This window comes from Oncorhynchus gorbuscha, linkage group LG06 (genome assembly GCF_021184085.1).
Source record: "Oncorhynchus gorbuscha isolate QuinsamMale2020 ecotype Even-year linkage group LG06, OgorEven_v1.0, whole genome shotgun sequence".
Classification (NCBI taxonomy): Eukaryota; Metazoa; Chordata; class Actinopteri; order Salmoniformes; family Salmonidae; genus Oncorhynchus; species Oncorhynchus gorbuscha.
Genome location: NC_060178.1, coordinates 100,304,112 through 100,318,542, shown reverse-complemented (window position 1 = coordinate 100,318,542; position 14,431 = coordinate 100,304,112). Strand labels below are relative to the sequence as shown.

General features: G+C 41.6%; 1 protein-coding gene across 6 annotated transcripts; it reads left to right on the top strand.

The window, feature by feature from the left end:
• The first annotated feature begins 993 nt into the window (after window positions 1-993).
• On the top strand, window positions 994-13,006 carry LOC124038628 (zinc finger and BTB domain-containing protein 18-like). Of its 6 annotated transcripts, XM_046354704.1 has the most exons (4): window positions 4,662-4,894; window positions 7,309-10,629; window positions 10,669-11,365; window positions 11,441-13,006. In XM_046354704.1, exons 1-2 carry the CDS (start codon window positions 4,690-4,692, stop codon window positions 8,934-8,936), a joined length of 1,833 nt encoding a protein of 610 aa, XP_046210660.1. In that variant the 5' UTR covers window positions 4,662-4,689; the 3' UTR covers window positions 8,937-10,629; window positions 10,669-11,365; window positions 11,441-13,006. The 6 variants fall into 6 exon arrangements, with proteins under 6 accessions (XP_046210662.1, XP_046210660.1, XP_046210661.1 ...); XM_046354706.1 differs by lacking the exon at window positions 4,662-4,894 and adding an exon at window positions 994-1,331 and having other exon boundaries at window positions 7,309-11,365; XM_046354705.1 differs by having other exon boundaries at window positions 7,309-10,709.
• The last annotated feature ends 1,425 nt before the right edge of the window (window positions 13,007-14,431 follow it).

Genomic DNA, 14,431 nt, shown 5'->3' with positions numbered 1-14,431 from the left:
ATATGACCTAAACCCACATCAAAGGAGACATGCAACTTCAGCAAAATGTTGCTCGTCTTTAAATGAAGTTATAGTGTTGTACAATATAACATATATTACAAATAGAAATACAAAGTAGCCTATTCGTTTTTAATTACATTAGGCTAATTATTGACGTGAGAGTGGACGTATTCGACATCAAATCAAGACATGGTTATTGTATGTCCCTGAGACACACTGTAATAAACAGAGACTTAGGCCATTAATTGTATCGCTAGTGAATGAACCTGCTGATAGTTTATCATAGTTTAGCCGACTAAACTCAACTCCGTGATTTACTATGGAGTCGACTGCATCTAGCGTGGGCGGAAGGGTAATCCGACTTCACATAAAATTACGTTTAGATTAATGTTTTTAAGATACTGATTTCGGGTAGATTTTCTTTGGTTGCTGACATCAGTCGTTTTTTTAAATGAAAAAGTACATTTTATGTGATGTCGGAGCTCCAGTCCGCACACGCTAGTCACCGCACAACTCCAACGTAAATCATAAAGTTGAGTTTAGTCGGCTAAGCATTGTCTAATGATAGGACTATAGACATAGGACTACTATGATAGGCTAACCTATTCATCATAAACTATTTAATATTCTTGCAAAATCTATAGGCTATCCCATGGCAATAGGAAGATTACTAAAGCCAGAAAAAATTGCCTAGAAAGAAAATCACTTTATTCAAACCAATGAATGAACAATTGATTGTGCTACCTTGATGCATTCTGCTCGCTTCCAACGGAGTTATTTTACGCGTGAATTGCCTTATATTCGCAGACCTTTTTCGTTGCAGTCCTCATGTTGTACCCGGTGACAAAAGTTTTATTTCAACAATATGAAGGTAGTGCACCTGTTCTTCTTCTCTATTGGTCGAAGCATGACTACAGTACCCACGAAACCCTGCGCTCAGCCTCTCGCTCACTCTGTGCTCTGCGCCAGTCTGTTCAGGGAACCAGTTCGCTTGGCCTTTTTTCTGCCTTCTCACTGTTGCCTGGTGTCAACCTACACCCAGTAGACATATCCCTCCCTCTTCAACGACTGCTTCCAATTTGCCTTCACTTTTCTTATCACAAGCACTATTGGCCTTTGCGCTGCCAGTCAGACGCCTCTACCGTAGCTGGAGTTTAGTAGCAACAGCTCGGAAACATCTGGCTGCCGCAGCCCTTCTCTGTCCGCTCGCTCGGTCCGTCTTTCCTGCCACTGCAGGTTGTTATGGACATTTGTTGAAAGTCAATCTAGTTATTTTTCAGCCTCAATAGGATTTGACGAAGGACGCCGGAAGACATTGGAGCTTGTTGTCTGTAAGTGCCTTTAATACCACAGTCCGAAAGGGTGATGAAAGGAGGTTAAAGAATGAAAGAGGAAAAAGTAATAATCCTTTCTAGCGACTGTTGTGTTCACATAATAGTTGCTATGTTAGCTCCTTCGTAGTGCCTGTCGGCATTGCATCGGGGCCTGCTACAGAACTGCTATAGCCTACTACTGATCGAACGTGTACTTTTTTTTTGTTTAACCACCGTGGCTAGCTAGCTTGATTGCGTTAGTGTGTGCGCGCGAGAGATATTGTATTTGTAGTCTTGCGAATGTTCTGTTGTGTTGCTCGCGACAGTCTTCCATTCTGGAACCAGCAGCGGAGAGAAATGTTGGTAGCCAGACTCTGGAGGAGTAGCCTACAGAGGTTAACAGATACATTGATCAGTTGCTTGTATCGGTAGTAGTGTGTCATGTCCGGACTCAAGAAGTTTATGGAAGTAATGGCTAATTTATGACAGTTGTTTCCTAGCTTTTGATCTTTTTGTAGACGATGCTAATCCAAAGAAAGGCGATGGCAATGATACAATGTATATATTTGGATTAAGTGTTATGTGTTGCAAATTGTAATATTAATGTTGTAACATTGTTACCAATTACCCAAACACACTCTAGGGCTATTTATTGATACATGATATCCTTTTTTGTGTGTGAAAGGACTAGACTGTTCTGTGAAAGCCTCGGATCCTGAATCGGTAATAAAGGCTAATTATTTAGGTGCAACTCCAATTTTCCCATTTGCCTGCAGCGTCACTGATTTGAAGGTAATGTAAAGATATATATGAATAACATACGATATCTGGCCATAGGTTTGTTCTATCAGCCTACATATGGCCTATATATTCGTGTGTTTCTCCTCTTTCTAAAGTATAGGCTACACTCATTAGCATAAATTGCAATGAATTCCTAAAGGTTTTGATCTTGTACATTTTAATAACAAAACTTGAGAATTATATTACATCACTGAAGCTGGAGTCTTATATCTCCCTCACTAACCTGAAGCATCAGCTGTCAGAGCAGCTTACCGATCACTGCAGCTGTACACAGCCCATCTGTAAATAGCCCACTCACCTACCTGATCCCCATATTGTTTTTTTTGCTCCTTTGCACCCTGGTATCTTTACTTGCACATTCATCTTCTGCACATCTATCACTCCAGTATTTATTTGCTAAATTGTAATTATTTTGCCACTATGGCCTATTTATTGTCTTACCTCCCTAATCTTACTACATTTGCACACACTGTATATAGTTTTTTTAAATATTTTTTTTAGTTTATTTTATTTTTACAGGGACAGTGCACATTAATCAACGTTTCAGTAAAAGTGCCGGTTTTAGCCAGCCGGCTAATTTTCAACCGCAGTCCCTAAATATATATAGATTTTTCTATTGTGTTATTGGCTGTACGTTTGTGTATGTTTGTGTAACTCTGTGTTGTTTGTGTCGCACTGCTTTGCTTTATCTTGGCCAGGTCGGAGTTGTAAATGAGAACTTGTTCTCAACTAGCCTACCTGGTTAAATAAAGGTGAAATAAAAAATAAAATACATTTAAGAAATGCCCCTTATGTCAACAGGAACATGTTGAATGTCTTGAATGTAAAGTTCACATCTATATAGGCTACACAAAAAAAATGTTAATATATGATCAAATCAAAGTTTATTTGTCACGTGCGCCAAATACAACAGGTGTAGTAGACCTTACAGTGAAATGCTTACTTACTAACCAATAGTGCAAAAAAGGTGTTAGGTGAACAATAGGTAAGTAAAGAAATAAAACAACAGTAAAAAGACAGAATATATACAGTAGCGAGGCTATAAAAGTAGTGAGGCTACATACAGACACCGGTTAGTCAGGCTGATTGAGGTAGTATGTACATGTAGATATGGTTAAAGTGACTATGCATATATGATGAACAGAGAGTAGCAGTAGCATAGAAGAGGGGTTGGCGGGTGGCGGGACACAATGCAGATAGCCCGGTTAGCCAATGTGTGGGAGCAGTCTATTGTTATTGTTTATTATTGTTATTGTTTCATATGAATAATAATGTGCTGCATATAGATGTGTGGCTGTGATCCATTCACATGGCAGATAAATGAATTCCTTGTGGAATAAAAATACCCACTGAAATATTCACACGAAAGAGTGGAATACTTTCACAAAAGAAAGCAGAAGCTGTAGTCAGTTTTAGGCAGCCCATTAAGGAATAGTATAGTTTTTGTTTCATTTAGAATATCACCCATGAGGTCAATACGATTGTTCCCATTGTTATTTTCTACCTTTTTCTGTCAGTTGTCCAAAGGGTTAGGGAAATGAATTACGGTAATGGCAAGGGCAGTGAACCATACAAAAGGGTTAGGGAAATGAATTACGGTAATGGCAAGGGCAGTGAACCATACAAAAGGGTTAGGGAAATGAATTACGGTAATGGCAAGGGCAGTGAACCATACAAAAGGGTTAGGGAAATGAATTACGGTAATGGCAAGGGCAGTGAACCATACAAAAGGGTTAGGGAAATGAATTACGGTAATGGCAAGGGCAGTGAACCATACAAAAGGGTTAGGGAAATGAATTACGGTAATGGCAAGGGCAGTGAACCATACAAAAGGGTTAGGGAAATGAATTACGGTAATGGCAAGGGCAGTGAACCATACAAAAGGGTTAGGGAAATGAATTACGGTAATGGCAAGGGCAGTGAACCATACAAAAGGGTTAGGGAAATGAATTACGGTAATGGCAAGGGCAGTGAACCATACAAAAGGGTTAGGGAAATGAATTACGGTAATGGCAAGGGCAGTGAACCATACAAAAGGGTTAGGGAAATGAATTACGGTAATGGCAAGGGCAGTGAACCATACAAAAGGGTTAGGGAAATGAATTACGGTAATGGCAAGGGCAGTGAACCATACAAAAGTTGAAAACAATATCAGCTGCGTGGATCTGTCAGTTGAAAATGGGCTGTGCTGGCCTTTGTTTATGGTTACTGGAAGGAGAGCAGGCGGCAAAAAAAAACACACACAAACTTGAGGGTATTTAAATTCATTGCGCAGGAAACTAGGTTAGAAAAAAAGTGTTGGTTTTCACACAGACCTATTTTCTTAAGTTATCCTTTAGAGTGAAGAGGTAGGGGGGAGTTGTCTAGTTCTCCACCCAAGCACCTCAATACATGTACCCCCTTTTTTTAGAGAGAGGAGAGAAAAAAGAAACAAAGTTGTATAAAGGAGAGGCTGGTGGCAGAGTGTAGAGGAGTAGCATATGGCTGTAAAAGGAGCACAGCTGGAGGTAGCATTTCCATCTGAACATGATGTCAGAGCAGCTGACAGGCTGCCATCCCCCAGTCTTTTATTCTAATGCACAGACTGGGAGTTAGTGTGTGTGCGGATCTGTGTTCAGGAGGAGGTATCTCATTCCCCTCCAACATCTCCTCCGCTTTGCATCTGTCTTCCACAGTTTGCATTTTTTTTTCTCCTACCCCCTCATTGATTCTGCAAAAAAGCTGCAGCCGGCCCAGCTTTTCTACTACAGTGGACTTAATCAAGTTGATGCATACTGCAGGTACTGTGGGAAGGGGTCCGGGGCCCTGGGAGGGTTTTATTTTGTATGAGTAGCTCTGGCTTTTCCAGGGCTTTTCCCAGGGTCAGGCTACTTTTAGTCAGAGCTCTATGGAATAGGAAGTGAAGGATTTAGTCTACATGTTGTGTATGTGTACAGTAGTTGTTTACTGTAGCTAAGCAGGGGACTGGTGTAGTCAGGAAGAGCTTTCCTAGTTTTTCTCTGGTTTGTAGTGAGCAAGTTGGGCTTGGAGTTGAATGTTTGTTGAAATTATTGTCATTTGTTTCAAACAAAATAAATGTATTAATTTGTGTTTAACTAACGATTAAATGCAATTGAACGTGTATTTATTGTCTGGTAAACACAGTATTAAATTGATCTAATCTGATCCAACAGATAACTGCTACTATCAAAATGGTCAATCTTTATACTCAACGTTATTCTGGTTAAAACATCCACAAACAATGTCAAAAAAATAAAATACAAATCTATAGGGTCATTTTTACTAAGAATAATTCAACCTTTTAAATCTAACTTTTGGGGCGGCAGGTAGCCTAGTGGTTAGAGCGTTGGGCCAGTAACCGAAAGGTTGCTGGATCGGATCCCAGAGCTGTTGTTCTGCCTCTGAATAAGGCAGTTAACTCACTGTTCCCCGGTAGGCTGTCATTGTCAATGAGAATTTGTTCTTAACTGACTTTCCTACTTAAATAAAGGTTCAATAAAAAAATACAAAATAACTGTCTTTGAAATGACTTGAAAGCCTGATGTCCTCTTTCCCTGGCTTGTGTTCATTTTTTCTGTTGGTGGTGACTAATTTAGAAGTTGCAGATTTGAGCTGCCTGAATTGGCTAGACAGCTGTAATCGCACTCCTCCTAGTCTTAATCTCTTTATCTGGGCAGCAGCTGCCATATGGCCCCAGTCAGCTGGATCAGATGTTTGTAAGCCTCCTTCTCTGTCCCTCTCTGTCCTGACAGACCCCTAATTTGATCGCTGCTACCTTGTCAGTTGTCCTACTATCTTTATTTTTAGCCATCTTAAGGATTAGGATGGCTGTAGACTACAGGGCACTTAAAGTGATTGTACTGTACATCTTCAGTGCGTTCTCTTTCGGGAGGATGTGCGGTTTCTAGAAAGATTTGAGGAGGGGGAGCGTGGGGGTGGTGGGAGTTGCCTTGTCCCTCTAAGCCTCCCATTAAGGGAAATCTGAACTCTGCTCCAGTGAGGGGGATCACACACTTGTTCACTCACATTCAAAAGGGTTTATTTAACGGCTTAATGTTCAGGCTCATGTATTATTTCAGGCAAAAAAAGATACTTGGTTTACAGGTGTGCTCTTTTTTTTCTCATTCAAAAGTATGAATCTCTATTATTCAAGTTTATTTAATGAAATGCTTTTCTGGAATAGGACTCTCTTTTTAGCAAATGTAAATAGCAGTGGGAGTTGACAATAAAAGGCCTTTTGTCATTAACACCAAGGCAACCTGTTTTTCAAACCCTTCAATTCCGCGTGTACAGTCGTTATTCTCAGTATACTTACAGTAGGCCTCTGGAATCGGTAGCTTGTGTATGTGAGGATTGCATGTGTACCTGAAATCCTGTTACCTAAAGAGTCTGGCCAGGCCAATGTGGGTTATTAAAAATAACCTCACTAGGAGCTGGGAGAGTAAAGTGTGGAAGCAGTTCAGTTAGCAGGCGGGCGGGGAGACATCTGTGTGAACAGGAGGAGGTTAGCTGCTGAAGCCTCTCTGTGATCATGTGGAGCAGCCATTGGTCGCAGTCTAGAGCAACACCTCTCCCAAATATTGTCCGGAAACATTTAGGTTTATGGAGCAATTAGACTCTACCTGTTTTTTATTTGGTGTTTGTGTGTCTGAAAGTTGGAGTCTGTTGGTGGTAAAACATGTTAGCAGAATCTAAAAAGGAAAATGAGTCTGGTGATGTTTTAGTGACAGTTTTGTAAATGTATTTTAAAATGTCAAGGATTTCTTGTGTAGGCACATTTTTGTTCCCTTTTGGGTGAGTGAGAGAGAGGGTGAGTGAGAGAGAGGGTGAGTGAGAAAGAGGGTGAGTGAGTGAGTGGGTGAGAGGGTGAGTAAGAGAGAGTGGGTGAGTAAGAGAGAGGGTGAGTGAGTGGGTGAGAGAGAGAGTGCGTGGGTGGGTGAGAAAGAGGGTGAGTGAGTGAGTGAGTGAGTGAGAAAGTGGGTGGGTGGGTGGGTGAGTAAGTGAGAGAGTGGGTGAGTGAGTGCATGAGGTGAGAGAGTGGGTGAGTGGATCCAGACAGATTGTCTACAAGCTAAAACAAAAATAATGTACCTCTAACATCTTCTAAAATAATGTACCTCTAACATCTTCTAAAATAATGTGCCTCTAACATCTTCTAAAATAATGTGCCTCTAACATCTGCTGTCTGTTCTAGGTTATGAAGACATCATGGAGTTCCCAGACCACAGCAGACATTTGCTACAGTGTCTGAGTGAGCAGAGGCATCAGGGTTTCCTTTGTGATTCCACTGTGCTGGTCGGCGATGCCCAGTTCCGGGCCCATCGAGCAGTGCTGGCTTCATGCAGCATGTACTTCCATCTCTTTTACAAGGACCAGCTGGACAAAAGGGACATTGTTCATCTGAACAGCGACATTGTTACAGCCCCAGCGTTTGCTCTCTTGCTGGAGTTCATGTACGAGGGGAAGCTCCAGTTCAAAGCCCTGCCCGTGGAGGATGTGCTGGCTGCTGCCAGCTTCCTCCACATGTACCACATTGTCAAGGTCTGCAAGAAGAAGCTGAAGCACAAAGCCACTGCGGAGGCAGACAGCACCAAGAAGGAGGAGGACGCTTCCAGCTGCTCTGACAAACTAGAGAGCTTCTCCGAGGGCAGCACGGGCCAACCAGCCACAGCTGACCTATTGCCCAGTGACGATGAGGACCTGGAGTCCAAGCAGGACCCCAGTAGCCTGTGGATAAGGCTACCCACTGACCGGGCAGGCACCCCGGCCACTGCCACCAGCCCAGGGGAAGATGACGCCCATGGCAGTCCCCCCAAGCTGCAATCCCCAACTGGCAGCCCCAGCAGCTCTATAGGCTCCCTGTCCCGGAGGTCTGTGGGCTCCCGTAGAGTGTCGTCGGATGCAGACTGTGTCCTGGACTTGTCTGTGAAGTCCAGCCTGACTGGGCCCAGCGAGGCCTTGTCCAATAACCCTTACTTCTGTGGTGTGGTGATGCCAGATAGCCTGCAGGGCACCCCGGTCCAGGTGAAGCAGGAGAAGAACACGGGCTCAGACCATGAGGACCTGGTGAGTGGTGACTACGAGATGGACCACAGCGGGCCCAAAGCCACCCCTCCCAGAACCAACGGAGGTCTGAACCACCACTTGGTCAGCAGCCATGCTCACAGACGCCTGGAGGCCCACCTGTCAGCCCTGCGTGATGCCACCCTGGCCAGTGAACTGGAGCGTGACGACAAGGTCAGCAATAATGACATGCTGGGCGGAGAGAGTGAAAGGGCCCAGGTTGAGACGGCCAGCATCGACAGCGCCCTGCTGCCCTACGTGTCCAATATGCTGAACTCCCCTCACACTCAGATCTTCATGTGCCCCCTGTGCAACAAGGTGTTTCCCAGTCCGCACATCCTCCAGATCCACCTCAGCACACACTTTCGCGAGCAGGAAGGCGTGCGCGCCAAGCCCGCCAGCGACATCAACGTGCCCACCTGCTCCATCTGCGGCAAGACGTTCTCCTGCATGTACACCCTGAAGCGCCACGAGCGGACTCACTCTGGAGAGAAGCCATACACGTGCACCACGTGCGGTAAGAGCTTCCAGTACTCTCACAACCTGAGCCGGCACGCTGTGGTGCACACCCGAGAGAAGCCGCACGCCTGCAAGTGGTGCGAGCGGCGCTTCACCCAGTCTGGGGACCTGTACCGCCACATCCGCAAGTTCCACTGCGAACTGGTCAACTCGCTCTCTGTCAAGAGTGAAGGTCTCAACCTACCCACCCTCCACAGGGACTGGACCATAGAGGATAGTTCTCAAGAACTGTGGAAGTGAAGCCTGCTGAAATAATCAAGACTCCTTTGTTTTTAAGCTAAATGAGTGAGGTGTCAGTGAAGGTTGGGCAGAGGTAAGGGAGTTGGAGCACGGGCTGTGGGTTGTGGGTAGGAGAGGGGTCTGATTTAGTCATGTTTCTTGTACGTACATTACAAAATCTGGTTAAATGGCACTTTAATAGAACATGAAGATGTTACTACTGTTTTCAGTTCCAGTCCTTTGTTCTGTTCTAATCTTTTATTTGTTCAGATTTAGTTCAATATAAAAAAACATGGGCGCTGGAATCAACAGCCAGTTGTCATGTTCTTGTGTATAGATACACTCCTTAATCTAAGGCACACCTTCAACAACAACCATATGAAGTGTTCAGGTAACACACTGACGTTGAAGATGATTAGAATACACTAAACGGGTACTGCTCATCAATTTATACCAGTACACATATGTGTGTGTGTATTAATATGTTTGTATATAGTGCACTATATTTTTATTATCAAATTTCATTGGTGTGTGTCTGTTTGTGTGTGTGTGTGTGTGTGTGTGTGTGTGTGTGTGTGTGTGTGTGTGTGTGTGTGTGTGTGTGTGTGTGTGTGTGTGTGTGTGTGTGTGTGTGTGTGTGTGTGTGTGTGTGTGTGTGTGTTTAAGGAAGCTGGGAAGAGGTCTGCTCTAACAAGCTTCTGCTCCTTAAGCTCTTGACTGATGAAAGACATATGGCACTCATGCAATGTACAGCTTCCTTTTTCACATGAATTCAAGTATTTTCTAAAATTCTTTATGAATGATTATTATACAATTTCTTAAATCTATCTGCTGCCTTTAAACATCCCTTTAATTTCATTTGGCTGTATCCTATAGGTTTCTGTAGTGATTATGGATTTATTTTTGGAAAATGGGATCTGATATTGCATGAAGTCCAACCTGTATATTTGAAATGTGAATTACTGTATAACTGTACACTATCATTGAGCAAATCTAGAACAGACTATGTGAATATCCAAGGGTGCAGTCAGTTAAGAAACACGGAATATTCCAGTTATGGAAAATGCATGAATATGATTTATCTTACATTTTCTTGTTGTTGTTTTTTTTGGGGGGGGGGGTGTATTCTAAATTAACTTATTTAATTCTAAAGTAGTTTATTTATTTTCTTTGCTCCTTTTGAGAGTCTGTCGGGACTCCTTTGAAATGTTCTTCTGGGCTGTGAAGATGGTGTCAATGCACTGGTCTTGGGTTTGAGTTTGTGTAACGGAATGTGAGGTGAAGTTTGTCTTCAGACTGACAGAGGTGGCAGTGTGGGCTGAATGCCAGTAGTGACCTAACTAATCTACTGAAGATCTCCTCTACTGTGTTTGCCTCCCGCCCACACAGCACTTCATCACAGTCTACTCTGCTGCATGGTGATCAAGGAGTTAAGGTTCCCAACTACTGTAGCTATATCCAGTTAACATTCTGCTTTGGTATTTTCTGCTTTCTCATCGACATTAAGTAAGCGTTGTGGGTCATTTATTTATATTTTTATTTTACACTTGTTTCTAACTGTGCGGCCAATGAGAAGGTTTCTCACTGATCTATGAGAGAGATGCTCACCTGCTCATACATGAGTACTCCTGAAGGTTCTTTGTTTCAACAGTAAAGCCTGAGTACTCCTGAAGGTTCTTTCTGTTTCAACAGTAAAGCCGGAGTACTCCTGAAGGTTCTTTGTTTCAATAGTAAAGCCTGAGTACTCCTGAAGGTTCTTTCTGTTTCAACAGTAAAGCCGGAGTTCTCCTGAAGGTTCTTTCTGTTTCAACAGTAAAGCCTGAGTACTCCTGAAGGTTCTTTCTGTTTCAACAGTAAAGCCGGAGTACTCCTGAAGGTTCTTTCTGTTTCAACAGTAAAGCCGGAGTTCTCCTGAAGGTTCTTTCTGTTTCAACAGTAAAGCCGGAGTACTCCTGAAGGTTCTTTCTGTTTCAACAGTAAAGCCGGAGTACTCCTGAAGGTTCTTTCTGTTTCAACAGTAAAGCCGGAGTACTCCTGAAGGTTCTTTCTGTTTCAACAGTAAAGCCTGAGTACTCCTGAAGGTTCTTTCTATTTCAACAGTAAAGCCTGAGTACTCCTGAAGGTTATTTATGTTTCAACAGTAAAGCCTGAGTACTCCTGAAAGTTATTTCTGTTTCAACAGTAAAGCCTGAGTACTCCTGAAGGTTCTTTCTGTTTCAACAGTAAAGCCTGAGTACTCCTGAAGGTTCTTTCTGTTTCAACAGTAAAGCCTGAGTACTCCTGAAGGTTCTTTCTGTTTCAACAGTAAAGCCTGAGTACTCCTGAAAGTTCTTTCTGTTTCAACAGTAAAGCCTGAGTACTCCTGAAAGTTCTTTCTGTTTCAACAGTAAAGCCTGAGTACTCCTGAAGGTTCTTTCTGTTTCAACAGTAAAGCCTGAGTACTCCTGAAGGTGCTTTCTGTTTCAACAGTAAAGCCGGAGTACTCCTGAAGGTTCTTTCTGTTTCAACAGTAAAGCCTCCTGAAGGTTCTTTCTGTTTCAACAGTAAAGCCTGAGTACTCCTGAAGGTTCTTTCTGTTTCAACAGTAAAGCCGGAGTACTCCTGAAGGTTCTTTCTGTTTCAACAGTAAAGCCGGAGTACTCCTGAAGGTTCTTTCTGTTTCAACAGTAAAGCCGGAGTTCTCCTGAAGGTTCTTTCTGTTTCAACAGTAAAGCCGGAGTACTCCTGAAGGTTCTTTCTGTTTCAACAGTAAAGCCGGAGTACTCCTGAAGGTTCTTTCTGTTTCAACAGTAAAGCCGGAGTTCTCCTGAAGGTTCTTTCTGTTTTAAATGGTAAAAGCTGAAGAATCAGAGAGCAGCACTATACGATCCTAATTTGAATGTCTGCGTGTATCTGTTTGAGTGCTCCTATGTACGTACTGTATGTATGTACATGTGCGTGTTTTGTACTGAAAGCGTAATCCTTACTTTTGAAGGGGGAGAATTGGCATGCTTGAGTGCACCATTAAAGCTTATTTAACTGAGATGTATTGCTGAAAATCTGCCTTTATGAAAATTACAGTTATAAATGATAGATTCACGAAATCATGGATACTATTACATTCAAGAGGAGATGTATTTAATCGTGAAATGATTGAGTTAACCTTAATATTATAATATCTCATTTTCATTTGAACTGTTCTTTATTTCAATATTTTATTTAGGATTTTTCACATTTTTAGGAATGTGAACATTCTGAGAAAAAAATCTGCACTCAAAAAATGTTTGTGCACAAAAATCATGGAATCAATCAATCGAACAAAAGCAAAAGTTGAACTCTACACAAACTCCGTTGTTATTAGTATGGTTATGAATGTATGCACATTGGCATGTCTGGCATGTCCACACTGGTCCGGGGGTTTGGTTTGCTCTTCAGTGGACGTGGTGGTGGCAGCATCAGCTGGTGACATGGGTGCTCCTTGCCAACTGCACACACTCATGGCATTTTGCACAGTGGTAATTGATCTCTTTGCATCCATGGAAAATATATCATATGTGAGTTAGCTCTCTGTTTGAAGACTTATTTACAATTATTGCTGACTTCTTATTGTACTTGACCGCCTTAAACTACTGTAAACAGCTTGGTTTATTTTCACGTTATCACTGGAACACTGAAAGTCTGTGTAACTGGACTGTTTATTGACCTTTTTGAAATGGAAAGGAAGCTGTGAAATGATCCAATAAGCATCTCCGTTTACATCAATCCAACTTTGGTTACTTGAAAACAGGAAAGGGCCAATGGGGGAAAAAACATTCAAATGTAGACGACAATGAAGAGAGGGGAGGGGGGAAATAGAAAGAAATTGGTTGAAAAGGACAATCACTGTCTGAAAAATAAGCAGATTTTGATTCAAATATATTTGCTTCCCTGTCAGATTTGGTTTAGTTGTCTGGATTTAAGCATTTAGCTTTGACAATCATAGTATGTTTTGTTTTTTTCTCAAGGGGAGTCAATTCTAAGGCTGTTTAGTTTTGTACTTTTTTGGTGTGCTGTTGTTGAAATTTTTAAATTGTGTGCAAACTGCAATAAATTATAAGAACCTTAAAACTCAACTCCAATGTAAATGTGTGTGTTTAATTTGTCATAAAGAGTGAATAACATGGGTCCCATTCAGTCGGCACAATACTACTGCACATTTAGAGGATTAGTTAAATGCTTATTATACTTATTAATACAGCTTAGAGCCACAGTCATATTTAAACAGAAGGAAGATGTCATCTGCTGAAATTATTGTAAAATACATTTTTTTCTTAATTTAATTTCATAAGTGTTTAAACCAACTGGACTTCTCAGAGGCCTGTATGTATTAGATACAAGCTCAATCAAATGTTACAATTACCGATGTTGGAGAAGCTACTCTGAAAATATAGTTTACCAAGCTACCTTTTACTTCACACTGGAGGAAGTTAAGCTACACTAAAGCTACCCTTAAAAATATATAGTTTACCTAACTAAAGTTACTTTGAAAAAGTAGTTCACTACATCCAAATGACTTTGTGAAAAATTGTCATATGTAAATATCAGATTACAAATTGCAAGAACAGATATTAACATAATTTAATAGTTTAATTTAGCCTATTAATCACATAAACAATGTTTCAAGTGAGAATTAGGAAGGTCTGATGCCAAAAAATAAAGTAAATTCTTGCCTACTTCACCCATATTTTATTTTTGCAAATAGTAGTGTGTAGTTCCAGTAGTTGGCTACACCACTACATGGTAAAACAGTAGTGTGTAGTTCCAGTAGTTGGCTACACCACTACATGGTAAAACAGTAGTGTATAGTTCCAGTAGTTGGCTACACCACTACATGGTAAAACAGTAGTGTGTAGTTCCAGTAGTTGGCTACACCGCTACATGGTAAAACAGTAGTGTGTAGTTCCAGTAGTTGGCTACACCGCTACATGGTAAAACAGTAGTGTGTAGTTCCAGTAGTTGGCTACACCGCTACATGGTAAAACAGTAGTGTGTAGTTCCAGTAGTTGGCTACACCGCTACATGGTAAAACAGTAGTGTGTAGTTCCATTAGTTGGCTACACCGCTACATGGTAAAACAGTGTGTAGTTCCAGTAGTTAGCTACACCACTACATGGTAAAACAGTAGTGTGTAGTTCCAGTAGTTGGCTACACCGCTACATGACTAAAAGTAATTAACTACTGAAAACATAACCTTGACTTGAATTTAGTTAAACTATCACCAAGCTACTGCAAAATGTAGTTTAGTTACTTGTTGTTCACTGCTCCCCAACACTGACAATTACACACAACCCTAAGTGTGTATCATTTAATGCGATATATTAGCTATACTTACACATCTGAGTAATTCAACATATTCTAGCATTGCTCTTCAGAACTAACTATAGTGACTGTGATTCTGTACTTAGTGTATAATCATAATAGATATGAAAACACTATATCTATCAGCAATGAAGGTAAGGGAAGCCTTGGCATTATTAATTTTTCTATGCCATGTTGTG